Source organism: Onychostoma macrolepis, chromosome 16 (assembly GCF_012432095.1).
Source record: "Onychostoma macrolepis isolate SWU-2019 chromosome 16, ASM1243209v1, whole genome shotgun sequence".
Lineage (NCBI taxonomy): Eukaryota > Metazoa > Chordata > Actinopteri > Cypriniformes > Cyprinidae > Onychostoma > Onychostoma macrolepis.
In genome coordinates this window covers 18,358,157-18,385,819 of record NC_081170.1, presented here as the reverse complement: position 1 = coordinate 18,385,819, position 27,663 = coordinate 18,358,157, and the positions used below count along the sequence as shown (strand labels likewise).

Sequence of the window (27,663 nt, the reverse complement as noted above, 5' to 3'; positions counted from 1 at the left end):
ACTCAGTTAACTCAGTTTGTGAATCATGAATATATATATATATATATATATATATATATATATATATATACACGTGACTACATGTATCAACATAAGATTTGAATGAATCAATTTGAGGCAATTTTCTTTAAAATGTACATGTAATGGACTTTATTGTGTCATTAAATGTTACCAGTCATGTTTTCAAGCTTATCTAATGATACAACATGACATTCATGTATATAAACATGCACTGAAGACCTGGACTCACCTGAAAGAAGAGCTTTTGGGTAAATAGATATGTTTGATCCTAAAGGTTAGTTATATGTACCGGTGCTTGTCACATTAAACTTTTAGAGACGTGATGGTTTAGCACCCCGAACTAAATGATTTATCTGCTGTAATTGATGACTTAGATACAAACATCGCTATAATGAAAATCAGCCGAGCTATAGAAATACAACATTACCAGCAGTTATGCCTTAAAATATGCTTTATGCATATAAAGAAACTATTATTTTTAAATATTTTAATGTCTATATTATTTAAGTTATGTAATTAAAGGTTATATAATATAATTAGCGACTGGTTAAGCTTCTTAATGGTGTAATTCTATCTATCTTTCTAACACATTTATATATGTAAGTATATGTTTAAATAATTGTAATTAATTTCTTGATGCACTTTTCTACAATTATTAGCATCATGGCACATAAGCCATAAAATGGGGTCAGGTGCCTGAGGACTGATTATGTTACAGGCCAAACAAGGTTACATGGCACAAATGTAGTTACTCACAACCCAAGGGTCTTTAGAGGTGCTGATAATCTCGTGTGTGTGTGTGTGTTGTCCTGTCACACCTGATACTGCTGCACAGGTGTTAATTCATCATTAAGCAAACGGTGTCCATACACATGCCAGCCAAGGCTTGGGACTGAAAACACACGAATGGCCAAATTCAAAGGACACTGACAAAATGTGTACACATAAAAACATGTATTCATGCTAGGGCACAGGCTGTACCCAGAAAACCACGATGTTTAGCTTGTATTGCATGTCTGAAAATTAAAGGATGACTAAAATTTTAATTTTGTCATTATTTCCATATTTTAATTGAAAGGTTATACAAAAACATTTCTCCAGTTGTGTAAAATTTCACTTTTTTAAATGGACAAATCTGATGTGTACAACATTGACGTTGACTCTGTTTTTAGTATATTTGATGGCTTGCATTCATCAGTTATGCCTTGCACTAATCAAGCATATTTTGTTCCCAGTAAAATAATTAAATCATATATGAAAACACATGAGCTTAGAAATGAAAACCTGTTTACATGGAAAGCAAAAATAACAAAAAAAAAAAAAAAAAGCAAACACTTATGCAACAAAAAGTTCCTTGATTTAGCACTTGTACATGGCCACAGGTCAGACATTGTTTTATAAATTCATTAATGCGAGTACATGTAAACAGATTTATAATTTCATTGTAATATCAGAGACTTTAAAAGTGTTTTCAGATCATTGCAGATTTTATATTGCATTGGAGACCAGGGCTAGTTGCTACAACAGGAAGTCACAAGGGCTAAGGAGTTGTGTTTTGTTATGCATGTATAACCTTGAAAACTTTTTAATAAGTAAAAAATTGTGACAACTAGCCCCAGTCTCTCATTACTGGTGCAAGACTCCAACATTACAAATGATTGTCAGTGTCATCAACCCAAGGGTCATGGATGCTTTGGGGCTTCTTATGGTGCACCGGCTGCGCTGCTCTGTGCTTTCTGCTCACTCAGTGAGTTGGCCAGGTAGCCCACCAGCGTCAGGTACTCCTGGAAACTGACCTTCCCATCCTGGTTGTCATCCAGGCCTTTCATCATGTCCTTCACTGCTGAAGAACTGTCAGTGTCCTGAGAGAGACAGAAAGAGTGTGAAATCATCAACTATTTAGCATTGCCCAATCAAGCCAAACACAGACAGCCAATGAAGTGCAGTCTTGACATTTTTTTTTCTGTAGTGCGACATGCTTAATTCTTCATCTAAATTACTTTTACTTTGAATTAATTTAGCTAATTCTGCATGCAGCACTTATGACCTCATATTAATTGAGAGATTATGAAATATTTGTCATTTTAATTTAATTGTCACATGACAGGACCACCTAAAATAAACCAATGAGGGCAAAAGTTTGATTAAATTTAGCAAACATACTCACTTATACATGCATACATTAAACCTAAAATCTTTATCTTGTAGTCTATGGACATGTTATGCATCAACTAAATGGAGTAAAATGAGAGATTTGTTACTTACGCTCAGGATGTTTCCGAGCTGACTCTGGACTAACTTTTGGAAGCTCTTCCCACCCAGGCTCTCTTTTCCCCGTGCTGAAGACAGGAACTGCATAACAACTGTTTTAACGGCACCCTCCATATTTGTAACTGTATAAAGGAGAGAAGAACATACATTCTAAACCAAGATTCAGTTTTCATCCTGTCACAACCTCAAAACATTAGGTGTAAAGATTTTCACTCAGAAATTGCAAATAAATTTCACAAATAATTACAAAGAAAGGCAAATAACTAAACGAAATTTCAAGGTAGAAAACAGAAATTGTAAGTCTTGTGAAATGTGTTTTATTTACAACTTTGAAAATTAGTTTTTAACAGTGGGAGGTAATTTGCAGGGAGTACTTATAAATGAATAGTAATATAAGTAAATAATTTGATGTAGCTTTGTTAAGCCTAGCCTAAAAAACAAAGTATGACTTAATATAATGTATTATGATATAGTCTAATCCATTTTCCAGGGTCACAGGAATGAGGCCTATTCCAGTGTCCGAGGCCAAAGACAGGTAAATACCTGACGGACGACAAGTCCATAATATAATAATACAATACAATACAATACATTTGGTATTGATGAAAACTTACTGAAGGGGTTATGGTGGTACCTGAGATAAAAAGATCGGAAAACACTGCAATATCTATTTTTAGGATGGAGTCTTAATGTTAGTAAGTGACATTTTAGCAGCAGGATGACCAAAGGAAGGGCAGGCACTGGAAAATGAGTGACCTGAGGAGAGGGATGATGCTAGAATAATTAAAGAGCATGGAGAAGGGAGGAGGGAGAGAGGAGCAGAGGAAGAGTGTGTGGAGCTGTAGAGTGTATACCACAAGACAATGGAACCTGTGATCTTTAACGGACATTCGATCCACTCAGGCCACAGGCTCACATTACCGCTGGGGTTGCCTGCTACATGTCTGTTACACTCTCTCTCTTATCCAACAACATACAAACACAAAAGCCCATACACACTCTTTGAAGGATGCCCACTCGCACAGGCCTTTCCTCTTGGATGAATACCCCTTTTCATCTTCCCCACTGACACACAAAGTAAAGCAATAATGTGTAACCTACTGCATTTCATATTCTTGTACTGTAGACCCTATCTCATATTTGGCATTAACAAATAATTAATGATCTAATTTGGGTTTCCTTCCAGTGACATTTAGCAAGCTTATCCATAACAAACACAAGATACAGTAAAACACCAATGAAGGCCACAATTCCACAACAACACATATACACACAAAAAAGAAGTGTAGGATTTACTTCAAAACTTTTTTCACTCATATTTTGCAGGTAAATTTCACAAATAATAACAAGGAAACTGAAAGTAATACATTTAATTAAATGTTTAAATTTGAAGTAGATAAACTGAAATGGTATTTGCTGGTACATGTACTCTAATAATCTTTGTTTTATTTACAGATTCAAAAAAAAATTATATATATATATATATATATATATATATATATATATATATATATATATATATATATTTTTTTTTTTTACAATGTGGACCAAATCCTCACCCAAAAAAGCTATGGACAATATTCATGAATGGCTGATATTGAAATTCTATACTAGTTTGATAATAATTTAAAAAAGAGAATAAAAAAGATAATTTTGAGACCTGCTGAAGATTATATTTAACAATTTTATTAAATTATTAGTGTTTTAATTGACTAGCTTAGTGAGAATTAGCCTATATGACATCAAAGGTTATCTTAATATAAAAATGACAATGCACAATTTCATAAATCCAAAAAAAACTCTACTATTGGATGATAACCAATATGTTTCCCATATATTGTGTGTATATAGTAATCAGATTTCGCTGCCTGTCTGAACAAGGCCTGTATTTTCCCTTGAGATGAGCTGCAACACTCACATGCACGCACAAAATTAATGTGATTTTAATGTACGTGTGACGTATGGGTAATTCTATAGGCCACCCCTTTCAGGTAAATCTTCCATCTGACAGACGTCACACCTGAATACTTACACTACACCACTAACATTAGCACACTACACCACTGCTCTGCCGTCCTCCCAATTACTGATGGCCCTCTATTAACCTAATTAGAGAAAGAGAGAGAAAAGCCTGAGCAGAGCTTGGGTGAAAATTACTGGAGGAAGACCTGCTGGAATTTACTGATAATCATGATTATTAATCCTCTCTCTTATGAGCAACCAGTGTGGATTTGAATTACTGTAGTTGTGGCTGTGGAAAGATTTTATTTGAATGAAGTCATGTGTTTAGCTGTGAGGCTTGTGTTTACCACAGAGAGAAGTGTATTTGTCTTAAAAATGTTGTCATTGTTCTAAATGAGATGCGCTCATTAGGTGATACTCAAGCTCAGACTTGGTCAGACTAAGGCAGAAACATCAGACAGGCTGACTGATAGTTGCTCCTAGTGATTAGTCCCAAGGGACCCAAACAAACTGTCATGTAATGAAATGCTGTGAAATTCAGAAGTCAACAAACCCATGAACTTTGCAGTACATGCCAGCTGCCAAGTGGAAACGAGCACTAAAAACATGCAGAAAGGCACTGCAAGTGCCACAAAATGCTAAATACAACAGCTTTAAGTGCTGGAATTAGCTAAAAGTAGCCACGATACTAGCTTACGTTGTTACATTTTTAGCAGCATTAAGATCAGATGATTTTATAGGCCTAATAGGCTTTTCCAATAATGAGTTAGTTTACCCAAAAAGTAGCGGTGTGACACGACTAAATGCTGAGTTGAAGGAATAAACAAACGCCCTCTCAACTAAAAATCACTGGAAAGTCTGAATTATTATAGTGAATTGATTTGTCCTAAATGCTCCCCTCTGTTATTTGAAAAGTGCAATTCATTTTAGTGAATCGGTTCATCCTAAATAGTCCCATCTCATATTGTTGGAAAGTCTGAATCATTATTGTAAACCGATTCATCCTAAACCACCCTCTGTCTTTCTCGACACCATTTTCAAATAAAAACTGAACACTTTTTTTTTTATGTGTTTCGGCCATTTATATACACAACAATGGCATTTTGGGGGCTTGAAAATAAAACTTGAAAATGAGTTTCAAAGTCCAACTTTTGAAAATGATCCCATTAACGTGTAAACTACAAAAATGTGAATTTGTTAAAATGGTGACGACAAGTTCATATGCGTATTATATCTTCAGTCTATTAGTATGTGCACATGTGCTTCTTAACAAAATGACTTCGCCAACTACTGGCCTGGCATGAATAGAACAGCATTTGTAGTCATTTTAGTGGATCCGTGTGAACGGGGATCGTTTTGACAACATTGTTGTCTTTAAAAACTTTTAAAACGCAGAGGAAAAACTTGTCTGTTTAGTTGTCATGTAAACGTACCATTATTTGTGGTGTTAGAGTGTCCAATTCATTCAACTGAATCAGTTTGTTCAGATGGTTCATGTAAATGAACAGATTTTAAAAATGATTAACTGATTCAAGTCCCCTAAATATACATAATCTGACTCACTTGTGTAAATTATCGTGTTGTTATTCTATTATAAAATTTACCTGTTCAAGTTTAATACTGTTAATTGTACCTAACCAAGTGTTAATTCGTTCAAAATCACTGGTTGTGCCATATTTAGTTAAGTTATATAATTCTTCTACTTCAATATTTTGAAGAAGCTACACTGCAGTCTACTGTTTTGAAAATGTACTGCAAAGAGCTAACAGGGCAATTTGTTTTTAAAATGATTTTTATTTTTAAAAATAAATTTCCCCCTTAACTGTTTGCCGTTCAAAACAGTAGCTTGACTGTAGTATACAGTAGCTATTTAACATTATTAAGCTTGTAGCTTGGAAAGTTCAGTAGCTTCCCAAATAGCAAATTGCTCTGTTGTGACACTGTGAATAAAACCTATGTTGTCTCCCCTAAACAAGATCAACTGGATGATTTTTCTGATCACTGGGCAAATAAAAATGCAATAGTAGTGTAATCACATCTGTTAGTGTGCTCTTTTCACTGTTTTCTTCAATGAACTGCATTCCATTCTTGCTCCTCTAGATGTCCCTCCAGGCTACCTGTGGTTTGCCCTTGTTTCCTGATGTTACCAAAAAATGTCAAACTTCCAACCATCACTGGATGAAAATGTAAAGAATGAGGTTGAGAAAGTGACTGAAAGAATAAGGCTTTGTTCACATTTCTCATGTTCAGCTCTCACATGAACTGTTGCACTTGTGCGGACAGGTGGTTCACGTCTCTTATTTCTTTAAGACGTTCATACCTTACAGCTCTCACAGTTAACTCATTGCCCTAACATGACCGAATGATTTGATTCCTAAAATAACTGGTATTTCATTTAGGCTATTAGATAGGCTATCCATTCTATGAATATGGCTGTAAATCACTAATTGTACTCATTACTCATTTTGGAGAATTTATAGGCTACTTTGTAATATTAATATGTAATATCAATCATCTTTTATTTCTACACAGTGAAGTGAATGACGACAGAGTGACACATTTGGAACGACATGAGGGTGAGTGAATGATGACGTAATTTAATTTTGGGCGTGGACTGTCCCTTTAAGAACATTTTTTATTTAGTGGCAGTGTTCGTTTTTCTAGCGTATGTATTTATGTAAACGTAGAATAAGAAGCTTGTTCTCTCTCTTCATGAGGTGTGAATCATTTCCTCAGCTTGTACCAGGTTGTCAGCACTTGAAGGCAACGGTGAACAAGTTGTCTCGAGCTCTCTGGGTTATCAGGCAGCTCCCACCATTGCTGTTTTATCTCTGTATTCATAATTAACGTCGTTCTGGTGGCCGCGTCGCCGCTGACACATTGAGGTCGGGCTTCGTCCGGTTAAGGATCGAGTGCATTCCCCCCAAACTCCCGTAAGGTCGACTGCAGGGCTTATCACAGCAAACTGCGCATAATAAGCAGCGAATCTATTCACCTCACGCGGAAGATTTGCACGCGTGCGCTCTGAGAAAACGCTCTGAATTAATAAATACCAGGTTTCTGATTTCTTCTTTGGTGTAAAGGGAGAAGGGCTTGCGTTACATCTATAGGGAATCGGATCGGCTACTTGTAGTCACCGGACAAGTGAGCCTACACTCGCGCGTAAGGACTGAAATATTCACGCAGAGTGGGATTAAACGGAAAGTGACACATTTGCATTGGGCACGAAAGCTTATTTATGGAACCCAGTTAACTTGATGCCAAAGTTCTGTGTTCCACACTTCAAGCACATTAAAACCAGCTAACAGACCAGTTTGACCAGCAGAAAAGTGCCCTCAACTTCAACTTCCACAAAAAACAGCAAACAGAGACCACCAGAAAACGCCTTTTTCAGCAGGGATTACGAAACAAAACATGCTAAATGATGAATATCCTTAAACACAGAAACTCCTGGTTAAAATTGTTATAATATCCAAAAGAAAGCATCTTATTTTATTCTACACCGACGAATCTGATCAAATAAACAATAGGGTTGTCCTACAAACCTCTTAGGATCAAATTAGAATGCTTACCTAGTTTTGTAAGGAAACTTTTCTTCTGCTGATTCTTGCCTCTTCTAACTTAAGCCAGTACAATGCCTATAAAAATGCCTCTTCTGCGAATTCCAGTCTTTCCAAGTTGCTTTTTTTTCCCATCAAATCACTGGGCGTATACCCAGAACTTTATGGGTGGGGAAAACAGGATATAGGCTATTACTCAAGAGAGGTGTTGTGTGGACATAACTCCCCTGAAAGTGTACTGTCATAACCACGCTGGAAAATGAGGTGAGAGGTGAGAAGAGGTTTAGGAAGTGAATAACACCACTTGAACCGTTTTTCTTCTAAACATCTATAGCCATTTTCTGCTTTCTGATTTATTGCGGTGAGTTCTGTGCCAACTGCATGGCCCATGTCTGAATGACCTGTGAGTAACTGTGTGCCTGTCACAAGTAGGAGCATGCTTTTGACTGTTGCACAAAGGCTTAGTGAAACTAGCATAGTGAGATCATCATCCAGCCACACCTTGAGAGCTTAGTCAGATAGTTACTTTTTTCCAAGTTTCTGGCCAACTTTGCCACATTGATCAAAATCTAAGTTTTAAAAGTTTTGATTTTGGTGTAACTTTCTCTCTGCAGCCTGAAGTTATGTTTGTGCATATGTGAGGGCGGGAGAGAGAAAGAATGCAGCTATGTGAGAGAGAAAGCTGTCTGCTGCGGGGCGCACAGCATACCAGAACACAATTATCAGGAACATGTGCTTTCCAATTACCAAGACAAAATCCTCACAGTCCAGTGGTTCTCCTCCACCCTGTTCGCCAAGCCCACAGTCTCTGTGTTTGTTTGGTACTATGTATGCAACATTAATGTAGGTTTTGTTTGCCTTTGAGTACTGTTTGCCATCATAATTATTGCCAGACAATACACCAGAATTTCTGGCTGTGAGTGCCATTAAAGCTTTAATCACAAAGCAAACGTTCAACAGTTTATAAAGTCAAAACTAGAAACATTAAATATGTCAAATAAAATATATTTTTTCTTTTACATTTTAATGTAAATATTCTGTTGAGTCCCTCTACTGGCTGAAACTATCTGATCTGTCCAGCCCAACCCCCCCCCATCCCCCACTTTTTTCTTTCTTTCTTTTTTTCTTTCTTAATTGTTTTATTTAGAATATGAGGTCATTCATATCACATGGATAGCACATCTAAGCAATCAGAACACACTTATTAGGATTTACCGTCTTAGTTAAACTATGTGGGTAGCCACCATTGGTAGTATTTTGGGACCAAGATAAGTCTTGACAGGCATAGAATACTTTTCTGGATGTAAAATCTAGCGCATTGTGTCAAGCAAACACTGTTAAAACCATGATTAGCACATGTTGTGAAACAGGACACACCTATAATCTGAGCCTAAATCTTAATATCTCTAGTTCCTGCATCAAATAATTGTAAAAAAAAAAAAAAAAAATAATAATAATAATAATTACACAACATAACCTGTAAATGTATTTTAATGGCAAACTTTTATGTTATATAATATTTAACTTTTATTAGGAAATTGTTTACTTAATATTTTCTCCCAGTTTTCAAAGTTGTAAAGAAGGTTGCTCAACTTCATAGGTGTAACTTCTGACGTTTCCATGCCAGAAAATGTATTGTGTAAGCACAGATGTGAGATGCTCTTCTTGAAAGATTTATGGTTTTAGAACTGTATTGCAAATCAGCTTTATAGATGACATGATTAATTGATTGACTGACAAAACAAACAAACAAACAAACAAACAAAAAAACTACTACCCTGCTGGTATTATGTTGGCAATTTTTTTTTTAACAGAAATTCATTGATTTATAGTAGTTTTGCCAATGCATTTTTGGAGGGCTCTAAACAGCTTGGAATAATCTTGTTTGCTGCAAAGACTGATCAGTCAAATGGCATTTATGACAAAGCGCAAATTAAAGACAGCTGTTGATCTTGTTTTAATCGTGGTTTTACGAATTTCATCAAAAATATCACTGAAGTAAAGACTTAAACTATAAACTGCCCTGTGTAAACATGCTGGTTCATAGTGCTTAATCAGGTTATAGTTTATTTATGAATGAGAGAGAGAGATAGAGAGACAACAAGCCTCTTTGTGTAACAGCGCCCTCTAGTACTTGAATTAATGTATTGCCAGATTTACATCCAAACCCAAAATTCTTGCAGCATGGTATTAATAGTGTATACATTACCATCACAAGGTAACAGGTGGAGGAACATTCATAGGTACAACATCTGTATGTCTACAAAACTATTTTCAAGAATTTAAACACACTTTAGTGGTACAATACAAAAGAAAAAAAGAACATTCATAATGGGAACTGAAAATATTTCTATTTTGAAATTACTTTAAGCACCAATGGTGGACTGTGTGCTTTTACACTTGAGTGTTTATGAATTAATAAGTTTAACATATGCACTCTGTGTAGCACAGTGTAAATTTATGTTCAGACATTACTAGACATTACACTCGTGTGATGAGTACAATTTATTCTTTTTATGAATTTAAAATTTCATTTGAATAATTAGGAATAAATATCATACAGAGACACATTTTTAAAAAGCACATCACATTTCTAAATGTAACAAGTATTTTTTATTTTTTTTGTAATGAAATGGAGTAATAAGATTTGTTTTATCATTGCTTTTTGACAGTTGTGTTCAAGCAGGAACACAGCAGGTGTAGTTTCAAGAAGCTTCCTGTAAAACAATTCAGATATATTCAAATATAGTTTAATACCTGTAACATGATTCTTTCTTGAAGCATCAGTTTAGATGTTTGTGCTGTCGAAGTCATTTTGTATCTCTCCAATTTCAGTGTCATTCAGACTTCTGCCAGTTTCCTGCTTCTTCTTTGTACTCACCTTGTCTTCCTCTGCAATGTTCCTCCTTAGACGATCCCAGAAATGCACTCTGTCACCTTCATCCTCTGGCCAGTCCAGATATGTACGTGATTTCACCAGTCTGGCCAAACTATGGAAAGGAATGATAAAAGTATTTACATGATTTATAAAATGAGAAAATTAATACAATATTTGATTTAGTAAATTAATAGTGCAACTCTTAAATTATTAATCGTATCAAGTTTATACTAATAATACAATATTGTTTAAAAGCTTGAAGAAAGAAAGACGTTTCATATGCTCACCAAAGCTGCACTTACTTGATCAAAAATACATTACATTTCAAATAACTTTTAAAATTTTAAAATACTTTTAAAAAAGTCATGTATAATGGCAAAGCTGAATTTGAAACCATGCTATTTTAAAGATTCACATTTTTCAATATTCTGTGATAAATAGAAAGTTCAAAAGACCAACATTTATTTATTTTTTGTAATATTATAAAAGTCTTTACTGTCTAAAAAAAATCTAGTGTATATTGATTGATCCATTGTCATCCTTCCTAAACTCATCTCTGAATATGTTTCAGTTTCACAGTAAATGCACATTGTTCTTAAGTAGGGCATGTTCTCCCATCTCATCCTAATTACCGATGGAAAGCAGAAAGCGCAAAAGGAGAGATGTGTTCGAGGAAGATGAGGATGAGACGGTGTTTCTGCTCTTCCAGCTGCCGGTGTGTGGCCACTCGCATCTCCAGACTGCACCAATCACTGCGCAGATACCGCCGACAAACAAACAGTGCACTGACTGCTGTAAATACTCTCAGTGATGTTGTTCATGATATCTTTACCCACCTAAAAGATGTTTCACAAGAAATGATGGATAACATAACTCAACCTCAACTTCACATTCAGAAGATCAAATAGAACTTCATTTCAACCTCACCTCAAAATCTCTGTTGTGCAGACACAGCCTCAGTCTTGGGTTCCCTTGTTCTTCCAGTCGAGGAGCCATCTCCCCCAAGACCCAGGCCTCATCTCGGCTACAGAAAGACACAAAGGCATCATACCGCATCTCCTCTATCTCTCCATCAGCCCCCTCGACTCGTCTCCTCCTCCTGTGCCACTGCCTACCAAACCTCCTCTCCACCCATCCTCTCAGGCGGAAGAAGAAGACTACAGAAGGCCAGCGAGCAAAGCGATATCCAGCGGCTGCCGACAGCAGAAGACAAACACTTCCAGCTGTGGCTACATAGCAAATACTGTTCATCAGTCTGACACAACTTCTCCATGGTTACCAAGAAGTTGAGTTTCTGATAGTGCCAGACACACTTCTGCTTCTGCAAGAAGATCACCTGCACTTTTTCTGTGCTCTCCGCCCAATCAAGAATCCAGCCATTTTCACAACTGCACTGGAACTCCACTTTATCAAGAACAAATGCTGTTAGTCCTGGAAGAGCTTCGAACAAACCATCAGTCAAGACCAGAGGACTGTTGCTGTAGAGACGCAGCAGCTGCAGAGACGTTAGGTCTTTAAACATACTCTCGGACAGGAAGCTCAGATGGCAGTTTACCAGCACTAGAGTCTGGAGTCTTGTCAGGTTCCAGAAGACGCTTCCAGCATCTGTATAGTTAGAAAAGCTCAGGTTGATGAGCTTGAGAGGCTGAGGGATTGAAGATGAAGGTTGGTGACCAGATGACACAAATCTTTGAAGTTTGTTGATATTTTTTTTTATTACAGTTCCTGTCAAACTCAACTCATTGACTTTTCCAATCCCAGACTCCCAAATACTATCCAGCGACTCGCCTTTGAACTCCAAAAAAAGGCTGGAGAGGTTCTGAAACGCAACTAGAGAGTTAGCTTGAATTATTTTGATACTGTTCCCTATTAGATAAAGGTTTTGTATCCCAGAGAGGACAGCCACAGGCCATGTCTTTGATCCCCCTGGACATCCTTTGGTCTCAATTGTTGAAATCCCACTGTCTATCACACTCAGGTTCTTCAGATGGGACATTCCATCCGAAAGATAACAGAAAATATCACTAAGGTCCTGTGCACAAGTTCTGCTAATCTCTAGTCTGGTTACACTAACCAACGGATCAAATATACTGCTGGATACATTGACTAACTTAAGACCACTCAGTGACAACTCCTCCAAATTAGACAAACCAGAAAATGCGAGAGGTTCCACGGTGACAGATCTACAAACTGCATCACTGAAAAGCACCGACAAATGCTTCAGATTGGGGAGTCTGGAAAAGGCACCAGATTGAACCCTCTCCAGTCTTGTCCCATCTATTTGAAGGACCTCCAAAGAAGGCAAGTGTGAAAAGGCATCAGCAGGAATGCTTGAAATATCACCAACAATACAAAGAGATCTAACTTCAAGGCCTACCTCTGACAGATCAGTGAGCGGGTCTATAATATTGCAGTCTGCGTATAGACCCCTTCCTAATAGTAGCAGTTTGGAGTCTTGGGCATGTCTCGGAGGAGATGTTAATCGATGGTTATGCAGCGTTTATGTATGAAAGTAAAAACGGCATTGCAGATACTTAAAACCAGTGTAAATCTCCATCAGAAAGAATTGGAATCATGCACACCCATTGTAGAGGTACTCTAGACGAATCTACTCGTCTGCCTTCACTCTTATTTGCATTTAATGTCACACTGCACTTGTTCAGACTCTGTGTGAACTACTATTTTCCCTCACTTCCTCTTTCACTATGAAAAAAGCAGAGGTTTTATTTTTAGAAATGTTAGGTCCTGCCTCTTTGCTGTATGTTTTTCTCACTGAGCCACCAGTTTGTCTTAATGTTTCTGAAATGCGTTATTTTTAACTGAAGGAAAGATAAAATACAGAGGATAAATCTCACTCCATATATTCAATAAGGATATGCAGGATATGTGATTTTCTTCAGAATTACTATGAATGAAATTTGTATCAACACAGAAGGATACTTTTTTTTTTTTTTTTTGAGTATGCTATTTATGATTTGCTTTATTCCATTAAATGACTTGGACAGTTTAATATTGTTTAATAAAGTTCTGACATTGTAAATGCATGTGCACAAAACAAGCAACAATAACAAACACTTCACAGTTCATTTGAGACATTCATGCAGACATTCTGGCCAAATAAGTTCCAAATACAGTGCAGCACAGGAGGAACTACTATTCAGGAACTACAAGCGATGTGATGAAGAGATAAGGTATCGCAGTCACTGATGCAGGCCTCTTTTAGAAGTTTTCCTAAAAATGCACAAATCTTACAGCAAATAACTAAAGCAACACATCATGCATGACCGTATGTATATGTTTATTCTGTGAAAAGTTTCACAGCAAAAATATTTCCCACTACCATAACCACAACCATTTGAACTTTTGTGATTAACAATTAAAAAACAAAACAAAAAACAAATTACACTTATCAATATTGCAATTTTGTTACAATTTAGTGGCCTGTGAAAAACATGTACATGCTGCGTTTAAGTAATTAAGTATATAAGTGTACAATACTTAAGTTTTTGCATTTAACTGTTCAACCCAGCACAGGATCTGTGAAAGCCAGACTGTAAAGGTGCAAGCAGTTTTGCCTGACAGCGTATAATTTGACAAAAAACAGGATTCAGAGCAAAAAACCCCACAAAATTACACACCTTAAAATTACAAACCTTACTGCACTCACCTTACCTTTACATACAACTAGGATGGCCTGCACTTTTCTTTAAGGATTTGCTTGTGTTTTTGTTTGTCACTTTTTAATGATTACAAAGTTCCAGACAATACAAGCATGTTACTTACTAACGATATCCTCCATAAAATGTTATAAATACTACAGAAACTCTCAAACAAACAGACAAAGACAAACAAAATAATTTAAAGAATTAGAAAAAAGAAAGAAAAGAAAAGCCAAAATTATAAACATTAATAAAACTCCAACAATCTATTTAATATCTGTACATAGTCTACAAGCTAAATATGATCCTAAAATGAACATAAATCGTTACGTGACTACTGTAAAGGATTGAAAAAATGACTATACTAGTCTGTAACTCTCACAATTACATTCTTCTGATAATATTCCCACACGAATATTATATGTGCCAGGTTGTAAACATAAACCTGATGTGCCGTAACAGTAGATCCTACAGTTCTTGACACTGTTCCCTTCTTTTTTGGAGCTAGATTCATGAATATCTTCTTAACAAAACAAAATTAATAATGTTCTAAAGATAAATGAGAAGTTTAAGTGAAATGATAAAAAATCTCAAATATTGTCTTAAGAACACATTCATTTTCTTTTTAGGATTTTTTTTTTTAAGAATAACAATGATAAAATGATTTGACTTTCTTATTGTATAATAGCCTACTGAGGTTACATTTGTCTTTATAATGCAATAATTTAATACTTGGTAAATATTGACAGTAAATTTATTCATCTATAAACTTTTTTGTCTAATAGCAACATATCTAATAATCCACAGTATTTCTAATCTTGAACATACATCTGAAAAACCTACAAGTATGCTACATTATATAAATAAGTAAAATGCAGTAGTATATTTAGCCAGTATTATAATGTTGTAATGCTTATATTTTAATATCATAACGGTCCAATTAATTTATTAATCATCTGTGTAGTCTAAAATATAATTTAGAATTATTTTGAACGTTTTTCAAAAATTTTAATTCTTTTACAGCTTTTTTTAGGAACCATCTTAAGGCAAAAAAATAACTGTTAAGAGTTCTTGTCACAAATAAACAATATTCTATGCATTTTGTAAAATAAAAAAAGAAGAAAATAAAACAATTTTATTCTTAACAACATTTCATGAATCCAGCCCCAGATCTTTAAATGACTGAACAGGCGACTCTCAAGAGTCTTTATTTGATGTTGTATAACATTTTCAAATAAAGGTAAAAGTAATGAAAAATGATCAAAAACAGCTATTATAAGGAGGAAACCATCACTGAGGTTTTACAGTAATGCTTCATCTATGAAAAGAAAAAGCAAAGCCATACTGATCAAAATGAACAAGCTTTTTAAAAATGACACACTACATTAGGAAGCAGAATATCAGGCCTGACTGTTTCCGGATGTACCTTTTCGTTTTTTTTTTTGAAACCTCTAAATTACAACGAGGAACCTTCAAGCTTTCACTCTTCTGCTCTCTTTCTTCTGCTCACCCTTCTTCTCAACCTTCCTCACTTCCTCTGGAAGTGCAAATTTCTCTATTGCCTCCCTTTCAAATTCTTCCATCTCATCGTCGTCGTCTTCTTCGCTCTCCTCTTCCTCGCTGTCGCTCTCTTCTCCTTCAGCAATGTCCTCCAAAATGTCCCCTACGTCTTCCACGAACTCCCTGAACGGCATCTGATCATGAGCGAACACTCCGTCCGTGAAGAACTCCTTCACCAGCTTACTGAGCTCCTCTTTCCTGGAGGTCTGGTCCTGATCCTGGAGATTCTTCAGATAGGACTGGAGAAGGGTCTCGAAGTCCCGCAGGCCGACGGGAGAGAGTCCCTCGACTCGAGCGCAGTCTGCCACACCGTTGCACGTCTCCCGCTGCCCGTCATAGTGCTGAATGCGCTCTCTCTGTCTGGTCCAGTAGTTCTCATGGTCGTAATGGTGATGGGAGAAGGTCTCGTCTGGTGCTCCATGCCCATGTTTCTCCTTTTCATTGGGACTCTTTTTCACTTCGTTTTTATGGTAGGGCGCCTTCTTTTTTTTCTCCTCCTTTACTCCCTCTCTTGACCATTCTTTATCTTTTGACTTCCCTCTCCACTGCTTCTCCATTTCTTTTTCATCATACTCCTTTGGAAATTCTTTGTCTCCTTTCCATTTCTTCTCCGTTTTATCGTTGTGTTTTCCCTCATTCTTTTCCTTTCCCCATTCTTTTTCACCTTTCCATTCGTCTTTCCTTTTCTCTTTCAATTCTTTATGGTCATTCCCACCACTCCGTTTATCGCTTTTCCAGTCTTTGTCCTCTTTCCGCTCCCCTCTCTGTTTCCATTCTTTTTCCTCTTTCACTTTCTTGTTTCCAGTGTCCTTCAAGTCCTTTTTGTCTCCCCTCCTCTCATCCTGTCCTACATGTTTGTCTTTCTTCCACTTTTTATCTTCCTTCAATTCTTTTTTCTCCTCCCACTCCTTAAAATCTTTCTTGTCTTCACTTTCTTTGCCCATTTTACCATGATCTCGGTTTTTGTCCTTTTTCCACTCTTTTCTCTCTTCTTTTCGCTTCCCTGCTTTACCTGCCTCTTGGTGGCTTTTATCTTTTTTCCAGTCCTTCTGTTCCTTCACATGTTTTCCCTCAGTCACTCGCTCCCTCTTTTCCTTGTCATCTTCCTTTTTTCCACTTTTCTTCTTTTTCCATTCTTTGTCTCCCTTGCTTTGTTCCTTCTCCTCACTCTTTTTGTCCCAAGTCTTTCTGGGCTTCATGTCTTGTCTTTCCATCGGTGGTACATCACTTTTGTCTCCAGCAGAGGGCATCCGAGAAGCTGCAATGGGAGGAACAGACTCTGCACTTCCTGGAAGAGAGTTAAGATGCATTTTTAAAATATATATTTTTTACCAACAGAAAACAATACAAAAAACAAAAACAAAAAAACAAAGCATATAAACTTTAATATATGTGATTTACACAAATTTTTTCAAGAGCTTTTAAAACAAGTTTAAGAGATGCATTTTAATCAGATTTTTTATAGAAAAAACAAAACACAGAATACATGCGTTTCACTGATGGATGACTGCTCTCAGTGTGTGTGCATGTGTGTTTACTGCACCTGCGCTCTGTGTGAGCTGTGAAACTTTAGCTCTCAGATGCTCCAGTTCTCTCTGTAGTGATGGCAGTGCCTCCAGTTCTTTCTTTGCTCTTGCGCTTTCTTCTTTCATCTTCTCGTTCTCTTGCTCCAGCTCCTTCTGAAGTGCAGGTACTCTATCTAGTTCTCCTTTTATCCTCTCATATTCCTTTTCCAGCTTTTCTCTCCTCACACGCTCTTTCTCTCCTTCCTCCACCCGAAGTTGCGCTGCTTTCAGTTCACCCTGATGTTGCTGAGTTTACAAACGGAAAAAATTAACACCGAACAACAGAAACCCCATAAACTGGAAATGTCCCTGCTTCTTTGTAACATAAATGGGAATTATGTAATATCAGAACTAGCCTTATTGAATATAACGGTCATGCACAAGTAAATTACAAGCGGTTGGTCCTAGAAACCTTGAGGAACAGTATAAAAGATCATTTAGATATACACTTTTAAAGGTTCGCTAGCAGAACCAGCCTATTTACTTGTCATTTTGTTTCACTCTCTCTGATACTTAAACTCTTGGTTTAATTTGGACTTCATTTAATACAGGTCTGCACATGTCTGTACCTGAAGCTGTTCCTGTAGTACCAATATTTGCTGATCTTCCTTCACCTGTTTGCTTAAAATATCTGGAGGCTGAAGACCAACAGGTGTGTCTTTGGAGATCTCAGGATTCAGCCACTCCTATCACAAACAAATAGCCAACAGATGATATATTAACTAAAATATAAATGTTAGGTCTGTGAAATCATACAAAAAAAGAAGAGCAAATGAACGGACCTGATTTGTTGGGTCCTTCAGCTCTCTAACATCCATGTCTGCTTCTGAGAGGAAAACGCAGGAGATCAAGCAAATCAAGAAAAATAACACGACAACAATCATAATCACATATCAATCATTAAAAAGCAACAGTGGCCGATGTGATGAAGATGAGGAAGCTAACATAGAACCATAACACTCAGTGATTAGGGCCCGAGCGATCACACAGAAAGCATGCGGTTCTAGCAGTGACTTAAATATAAAATGCAATGTTCAGAATTAAATCCGATTCATTTTCTAAATGTATGCATTATTCATGTCACCGTCATGTCGCCATATCTGATTTGGTCTTTCAATCTTTCACAGGTGTTCAGAGTGGTTAAGCATCCATGTGACATCACAGGAAATTAAACATGCTGCACAAACCATTTCAAATGCAACTGTCATGAGTTATTGTGCATCATGAGGCTTAGTTGAAAACAATTTAGCCAGTGCCCTGAAAACTGCAGCTCTCACCCAAAAATGAAAATACTGTCATCATGCCTGTATGACTTACTTTCTTCTGTTGAACACAAAATAAGATATTTTGATGAATGTTAGTAACCAAACAGTTTCTGCGCCACATTGACTTCCATAGTGTTTTTTTTTTTTTACCATACTATGAAAGTCAATGGGGACCAACAACTGTAACATTCATCAAAATATCTTATTAATGTTCAACAGAAGAAATAATCGCATACAAGTTTGGAACAACTAGAGTAAATAACAACAGTGCTTTCATTTTTGGCTGAAATATCCCTTTAATTACATAATGGGCATTTTAATACACTTTACAAATATGCATTTTTCCAGATTTTCCAAGCTCTAAAATATTTTGTTAAGTCTTATAATTTTATATATATTTTTTAATTATTATCCTTAACCATATCCAGCAAATCATGAATGAATGGAAAGGTCATGGGTCATTTGAATGTTGTTGTGGACAGTGAGGGGCATCAGAGTCCAAAGGCTGAGAACCAGTGGTTCATATCCAGCACATATGCAAAAGCACATGCATATTACAACTGCAGCATCCATTCACCAGCAAATTACATTGAGCTAAAGCGTCAAACTGCTTCATTCAAACTCACACAGACACAAACACTCTCACACTCTTCCTACCATCATCTGGGTCCATGAGCATACCTGTGGAACAATACACCTCAGTCTCAGACACAGGAACATATTCAAATTCACTCTGTGATATGGGCCACTGCATAGGTACTTTTGGTCACATGCCCCATTTTATGACACACCATATTCAAAACCAGTTTATCAAGGAGTCTTAGAAAAGTTGATAACCATCCCCATAAATGTGTGGAAATCTCCATCACACATTTCTAAGTATGTAGTTCATGTAGATGTCTCTAGTGACTGACAACCTATTAACGATGGCCTAAGAGTGTTATGTTGATCCCATTTATGAAATCAAACTGGAAAAAAAAAATGGGATTCACATTCAAATTTAAACATGGAAAGTTTTAGAATTTTAAAATTCACTTAAACTTATGCTGACAATATATTATTAGTAATGACAAAATTTATATTAAAAAAAAATAAGAGACCCCCCCCCCTTTCATTAATGATACCCGACTTGAAGACCCACTTTTTGGTGCTGAATATGGTAAATAAGTATTTAGGAAGCATTATTAAAATGATACATTTATTATTTCATTATTTGAATATGCTAAGAACTGGATTTCTTATGAATCTAGAGAATACAGCGATCTGTTTTTCATTTGATTTCATTCAAGAGTGTGAAAACAAGGGGCCTCATGCTCACCAGAGAAGAAAATGGTCCCTAGTCCTAGAAGAATGACAGCTGCAAGGATGCACTTGTTCAAAGAAAAGACTGTTTCCTCTTCTCTTTGAGGTGGTTGAAAGTCTTCCTCCTCACCCTCTTCATCATCTTCTGCCTCAGTCTTGTCCAAAGAGCCCAGGTGGGAGATTTGTCTCTTTCGTAAACCATCCCCCTCCTTTCCGTTTGTTTCCAACACTTCTTTAGACTCTACACAGAAAACGGGCACATGATTATTGGGGGATATTCAGTAGGTATTACACAAATACACAACTGCATTGCAATTGCATTTAAAAAAAAAAAAAGGAGGAAAAAAAAAAAAAAAGAGCAATCCTTTTCCAGCTGGTTAGTGCAGCAGCCAAATTGCTGTTTTTTTTTTTTTTTTTTAATAGTTTAAAGTGGCTTTTATGGATGCTTCATATAATAGCTAACATTATTTGCAAGAGTAGGACATGAACATCCTTTTTTGGCCCTGGAACATATTATTAAGCATTCACTGTTCTCTGATTGTAGGGTTAGGGTTGTCTGGCGAATCAAGGCTATGCTCGTGTACTGAGACTGAGGCTCTATTTCTGGAGCTCCCCATGGTCACGTCATCAGTCTGCTCTGCAGCTTCAGTGATCTAGCATTAAACTCTTCTCAAGACACATTAGCAAGACGACTAAAACATGCCACACTGAAGCATTTCCAATCTTAATTATTATACATTTACAAAACCGTTCAAAAGCTTGGGGTCAGAAAGATTTTAAGGATAATATATTTATTCAGCAAGGATGCATTAAATTGATCAAATGTGACATCTGTAATGCTACAAGATTTCCCATTTCAAATAAATTTCAATTAAATCTTTCTATTCATCAATGAATTCTTAAAAAAAAAAACTAAGCACCACAACTGTTTTCAACATTGAAAATAATAAGAGATGTTTCTTTAGCTCCAAATCGGCATATTAGAATGATTTCTGAATGATCATGTGACACTGAAAACTGGATTTATGGCTGCTATTCAGTTTTTCTAATCACAGGAAAAATTACACTTTAAATTATATTAAAATAGAAAACACACACACACATATATATATATATATATATATATACAAATTAATATTTTACAATGACTTTTTTTTTTTTTACCATACTATGAAAGTCAATGGGGACCAACAACTGTAACATTCATCAAAATATCTTATTAACGCTCAACAGAAGAAATAATCGCATACAAGTTTGGAACAACTAGAGTAAATAACAACAGTGCTTTCATTTTTGGCTGAAATATCCCTTTAATTACATAATGGGCATTTTAATACACTTTACAAATATGCATTTTTCCAGATTTTCCAAGCTCTAAAATATTTTGTTAAGTCTTATAATTTTATATATTTTTTTTAATTATTATCCTTAACCATATCCAGCAAATCATGAATGAATGGAAAGGTCATGGGTCATTTGAATGTTGTTGTGGACAGTGAGGGGCATCAGAGTCCAAAGGCTGAGAACCAGTGGTTCATATCCAGCACATATGCAAAAGCACATGCATATTTACAACTGCAGCATCCATTCACCAGCAAATTACATTGAGCTAAAGCGTCAAACTGCTTCATTCAAACTCACACAGACACAAACACTCTTCCTACCATCATCTGGGTCCATGAGCATACCTGTGGAACAATACACCTCAGTCTCAGACACAGGAACATATTCAAATTCACTCTGTGATATGGGCCACTGCATAGGTACTTTTGGTCACATGCCCCATTTTATGACACACCATATTCAAAACCAGTTTATCAAGGAGTCTTAGAAAAGTTGATAACCATCCCCATAAATGTGTGGAAATCTCCATCACACATTTCTAAGTATGTAGTTCATGTAGATGTCTCTAGTGACTGACAACCTATTAACGATGGCCTAAGAGTGTTATGTTGATCCCATTTATGAAATCAAACTGGAAAAAAAAAATGGGATTCACATTCAAATTTAAACATGGAAAGTTTTAGAATTTTAAAATTCACTTAAACTTATGCTGACAATATATTATTAGTAATGACAAAATTTATATTAAAAAAATAAGAGACCCCCTTTCATTAATGATACCCGACTTGAAGACCCACTTTTGGTGCTGAATATGGTAAATAAGTATTTAGGAAGCATTATTAAAATGATACATTTATTATTTCATTATTTGAATATGCTAAGAACTGGATTTCTTATGAATCTAGAGAATACAGCGATCTGTTTTTCATTTGATTTCATTCAAGAGTGTGAAAACAAGGGGCCTCATGCTCACCAGAGAAGAAAATGGTCCCTAGTCCTAGAAGAATGACAGCTGCAAGGATGCACTTGTTCAAAGAAAAGACTGTTTCCTCTTCTCTTTGAGGTTGTTGAAAGTCTTCCTCCTCACCCTCTTCATCATCTTCTGCCTCAGTCTTGTCCAAAGAGCCCAGGTGGGAGATTTGTCTCTTTCAGAAACCATCCCCTCCTTTCCGTTTGTTTCCAACACTTCTTTAGACTCTACACAGAAAACGGGCACATGATTATTGGGGATATTCAGTAGGTATTACACAAATACACAACTGCATTGCAATTGCATTTAAAAAAAAAAAAAAAAAAAAAAAAAAGAGCAATCCTTTTCCAGCTGGTTAGTGCAGCAGCCAAATTGCTGTTTTTTTTTTTTTAATAGTTTAAAGTGGCTTTTATGGATGCTTCATATAATAGCTAACATTATTTGCAAGAGTAGGACATGAACATCCTTTTTGGCCCTGGAACATATTATTAAGCATTCACTGTTCTCTGATTGTAGGGTTAGGGTTGTCTGGCGAATCAAGGCTATGCTCGTGTACTGAGACTGAGGCTCTATTTCTGGAGCTCCCCATGGTCACGTCATCAGTCTGCTCTGCAGCTTCAGTGATCTAGCATTAAACTCTTCTCAAGACACATTAGCAAGACGACTAAAACATGCCACACTGAAGCATTTCCAATCTTAATTATTATACATTTACAAAACCGTTCAAAAGCTTGGGGTCAGAAAGATTTTAAGGATAATATATTTATTCAGCAAGGATGCATTAAATTGATCAAATGTGACATCTGTAATGCTACAAGATTTCCCATTTCAAATAAATTTCAATTAAATCTTTCTATTCATCAATGAATTCTTAAAAAAAAAAAAAACTAAGCACCACAACTGTTTTCAACATTGAAAATAATAAGAGATGTTTCTTTAGCTCCAAATCGGCATATTAGAATGATTTCTGAATGATCATGTGACACTGAAAACTGGATTTATGGCTGCTATTCAGTTTTTCTAATCACAGGAAAAATTACACTTTAAATTATATTAAAATAGAAAACACACACACACACATATATATATATATATATATATATATATACAAATTAATATTTTACAATGACTTTTTTTTTTTTTACCATTTTTGACTAAATAAATGCAGCCTTGGTGAGCATTGTTTGTTTGTTTGACTTTAACACTATTCCAGCTTCTGTGGCTATTTTCATAAGAAATATTATGGCTGAATTATAGAAGAGTTTTCAAGATGCAGGTACAAGCAAAAGTTCACCTTAAGAAAGACAACAGAGAGAATGATGCATCCAAAATGTAATCAGAGCGGGCACGCTGTTTTCAAATATAAATAAAAAACAATAAACAGAAATCAAGCTGTCAAGCTGCCACCAGTCATCATGCAAGTCCATCATTATTCCACAACAGACCTGCCAACTGCACTTAAGCTCCGTTTTGACCACCACCAACACTTTAAAGATATATACAGTACTTAAACACAGATACATACAGAAAATGAATATTAAAAACAAACTTGTTTGATCAAATGAACAGAAAAATAGATATAAATGCAAAGGTAAAAAAGTATGTGACACTATCACTTTTGTTGCACAGTCTCTCACCTTCAGTTATGGTTTTCATCAGTGAATCCTCATCCGATTTAAACCAGTCTCTTTCCTGACAAACTGAGGCAGGAAGCGGACTTGATCCAGAGGTAGAACTTATGTGAGTGTAAGAGTCAGAGAATGAATCGACATCAGTGCTGGGAGTAACTGGGCTCTCTGAAAGACCTTGTTTCTCATGGTCAGGGGTCCAGGAGCTGATGTCCTCAACAGTGGCACTGACAGAGCTGGGCTCTTCATTGATATGGGTTGCATTCAGCTGGGCCCGTCCCTCACTCGTCTCTGGAGACGTTACCTGCTTTTTTGGTAGATTTAGTTACTATTTTACATAAAAAAAGGATCACAAAATGACAGTTTTATTTTTTTTGGGCGACCTAAACGTCATCTAGTAAAATAGGTTATGGCCATCAGGATTTCAGATCATCTGAAGCGTTTATTTAAGGAAGGACACCTGAGATAGCTCTGGAGGCTCTGACCCATGGGTGAGAGCTGGGTCAGACTGCAACTGTGTGGATGTCTCTGTCTCCGGCTGGTGAGCAGATGCTTCAGTGGAGTGCTTCTCCAGGTCACTGTGGGCCTCCGGTGAGGGCTCAGGTGCTTTTGAGATCTGCCCCTCGATCTGAAGACCTTCAGCTACAGGGCCCACATTCTCAACTCCAGACTCCTTGAACATGAAAAGTGTCACTGTTAAACAAACCTAATCTCATACATAATTTAAGCATTGTTTTGACACAATATCCTACAAAATGAGTATTAATCTAGCTTAACAATCTACTTTTAAAACTTTCATACCTTTTCATGTTGTTATTATTGTATTACTACTACTACTACAAATACCATTAGTCATTAGATTCATAAATAGTACGTTTTCAGAAGTTTTACCACACTAACCTTGCCTTGTTTCCATTATATCAGGACATTAAGTAATACCATTTTCCCCATATGAGTGTGTATACATTACTATTATTATTACAAATATCATGAGTTCTTGATTATACTACATAAATGCTATACCTCCATAAATTATTCGTAAATACTACGCCCATAAAGAAAAGATGTGTATTAAAGTCACTTCATATATGAATTTGCATATTAGGTTCGAATAAATTGACAGATAGAATGTAATGTCATTGTATGCGATAACATGAACATTTTCAGACCACAGAGACTTTTACCCAGGCCTCCGACACTGAAACACACCTTTACCTCCGGGGTAAGAAGAGTCCAGCTGTTGCCATTGGCACTGTTGCTGTTTTCAGACATTGCCCCCTAGTGGCTCCGTCCAGCAACTGAAAAACACAAGCACTTTAGAAAGTCATCAGCTCAATTTCAGTAACAAATTAATAGACAAATACAACAACATTTAAGAGTCATCTTTATTGTGGATTGAGTTTCATTGCATGAGTCCAAAATGTTAAAATGTAGAGAAGTAAAGGATACGTAAAGGACCTTGAACACGTACAGAACTATTGGCATACAACACATATGCTGTACACATAATATCATAATTGAAAAAGAACAACGTTGATGTAATAGAGAGGGTGGTGAGTGAGTTCAATGAGGACGGTATCTCCACTACAGGCCTCTACTAGTGAAAAAACAGGAGTAAAGGAGAGAGTGAAAAGCTGGAGCTGCAGTGAAAGAGTTTTCACTTCATTAGTATTATCCTTGTGTTGTCCCATTGGTTACACCAACAGCTCCCTGGCTGGAAAATATTTTGGCAAAGAACTGTGTAACTAAGGATGTCAAGTGAAACAGCCCTGAAGGCATTAATGCAGGAGAGAATGGTGGAGTTATACACATACTGACAGCACTGAAAAAACAAAGCAATGGACCTACTGCTCACTACCAGAAAACCGAGAAAGACATGAGCTACTTTTCCAAGTGGGTCAAAGACTAACAGCCATTTCAATGAATTACAGAACCGTATTCAGACACTTTTTTCCATTTGTGCTAAATCTTTCAAATATTAAGTAGACCTGAATATTAAATAGATCTGGCATAAACTGAGCAAGAATGGGATCCTGTTAAGCCGAAATGGTGAATCTTCCATGCGAATTTAAAAAATGAAAGAGGCCTAATCACCGACGTACCACTTTGTGACACACTTCACTCTTTAATAAGGATCTTTTTCCTTTCGCAGTAATTTGGGTCTGCTAATAATGTGGCTCCCATGAGAGTTTTTTTTTTCAATGTAGCCATGAGCCATGAGAGTTGAGGATATAGAAGAATGTCTGAAATAGATAACTGCTAAAAATAACACAGAAAGAAGCACAAAGTGCACCAAACTGAGATTATCCGAGACAATTCTATTACAAAATTGAAAATACTGATGTAATATTTGAAAATAATTAAAAAAATACACAATAATAATTATACATATGACCAAAAATTATTTATCTTGAAATTAAATAACTTAAAATATATCGCACTTTAAGTTCACAGACATGAGTTTAGCTTTATTAAGCTTCCTAAAATACTGACAATATTTCAGCAGCAGCTACTACTTACAAAAAAAACAAAAAAACTTTTTGAACGCTTTATGAGGTTGGAAAAAGTTCCATATTAACGTAATACAATTATAAAAGTACTGAAATTTTTAGCAATAATTATTATACACAATAACAGAAGTGCTTATTTTACAGAAGCAACAATAACTGTAATATGTTATTTTGGGGGAAACTATGACTACCATGGTAAATGTCTGAATTTTTAAACCAGGTGAGTCCAGATTGTTTTGAAATGTAAAGGAAAAGCTTCATTTGGTCCTCTGTGTCTCTCTTATCTCTCCTCCGACATAAAATGCCCATACAAGGACACATCTTCACGTCATGCGAATAGTAGCATAATTATTATTCCCATGCGCCATATATCGCATATTCTGTGTTTGTATGTTACACAGATGTTGGACGTCTGTATACATTTTAAGCAGGCACAGTCAAAAGGGGAGTGTTCAATAAAACCCACAGGCAAATGTCTAAGTCGCACTTTACATACACACACATGCACATGCCGGAAATATAGAAGAAACAAGAAACAAGCTTCATGTGTGCGATGTGAGTTTGGTTAAATACGAAAAACATCTAAAAGTATTAAAAGAGAAGCATACCTGGTAACTCTGAAGGACCTTCCGCCTTTAATACCGCTTTAATTGCCACCACTCTCCCGTGTCTTGTGCAAAGTTGCAAACTCAAGTGTGCAGTTTTGTTGACAGGCCTTCGGTCTTGAAAGTTTTCAACCAATCAGCGCTTGCCGTTGAGCTATGTCCCGCCCACACGCTGCGTTCTCCACCAATGGCAGCATACTTTATCTTCCGTCCTTCAAAGCACACTTTTTTCTTTTTTTCTTTTTGTGACTGACAAACACAGGTGACATGAAAATGAGGAGGATGTTCTCAAACAAATGGGAAAAGGATCCCAACAAACCTCCATCCGTATGTATTAGACTTGGTGTATGGTTACGTAAAAGATGGAGAGGGTGTTCTTTAAGCCTTTAATAAGACTTTAATATACATTAGTACCATTTGTGTGCTTTTTTGTTATTTGAAATTTTTATAGATTCAAAATCAGTTTCAAGAGCTGTTTGAAACAAAATAGGGTTTTGAGCCACTCCAGTTACTCTGATGAATATAACGTTTTTCTAATAACAGGAAATAATGTTTGTGATGCT

General features: G+C 36.2%; 3 protein-coding genes across 12 annotated transcripts; all 3 read right to left on the bottom strand.

Moving 5' to 3' along the window:
• Positions 1-176: 176 nt before the first annotated feature.
• Positions 177-7,982, bottom strand: si:ch211-105c13.3 (uncharacterized protein LOC325758 homolog). The gene is made up of 3 exons (XM_058746918.1): positions 7,827-7,982; positions 2,287-2,414; positions 177-1,883 (listed from the first exon to the last, which is right to left on the bottom strand). The coding sequence occupies exons 2-3, from the start codon at positions 2,404-2,406 to the stop codon at positions 1,725-1,727; spliced, it is 279 nt and encodes a 92-aa protein (XP_058602901.1). The 5' UTR covers positions 2,407-2,414; positions 7,827-7,982; the 3' UTR covers positions 177-1,724.
• A 2,468-nt stretch (positions 7,983-10,450) lies between these two features.
• Positions 10,451-12,080, bottom strand: LOC131521754 (toll-like receptor 13). The gene is given in 5 exon segments (XM_058746783.1): positions 10,451-10,531; positions 10,696-10,804; positions 11,325-11,462; positions 11,464-11,528; positions 11,620-12,080. Coding segments are annotated over 5 exon segments (648 nt in total). The 5' UTR covers positions 11,944-12,080; the 3' UTR covers positions 10,451-10,519.
• Positions 12,081-13,694: 1,614 nt separating this feature from the next.
• pbxip1b (pre-B-cell leukemia homeobox interacting protein 1b) lies at positions 13,695-27,228 on the bottom strand. Of its 10 annotated transcripts, none has more exons than XM_058746772.1 (10): positions 27,104-27,228; positions 25,195-25,283; positions 24,446-24,658; positions 23,995-24,292; positions 20,060-20,284; positions 19,399-19,422; positions 18,259-18,302; positions 18,046-18,162; positions 17,455-17,722; positions 13,695-17,199 (listed from the first exon to the last, which is right to left on the bottom strand). In XM_058746772.1, the coding sequence occupies exons 2-10, from the start codon at positions 25,255-25,257 to the stop codon at positions 15,824-15,826; spliced, it is 2,628 nt and encodes an 875-aa protein (XP_058602755.1). In that variant the 5' UTR covers positions 25,258-25,283; positions 27,104-27,228; the 3' UTR covers positions 13,695-15,823. The 10 variants fall into 10 exon arrangements, with proteins under 10 accessions (XP_058602755.1, XP_058602763.1, XP_058602757.1 ...); XM_058746780.1 differs by having other exon boundaries at positions 18,091-18,162; XM_058746774.1 differs by having other exon boundaries at positions 18,259-18,299.
• Positions 27,229-27,663: the final 435 nt, after the last annotated feature.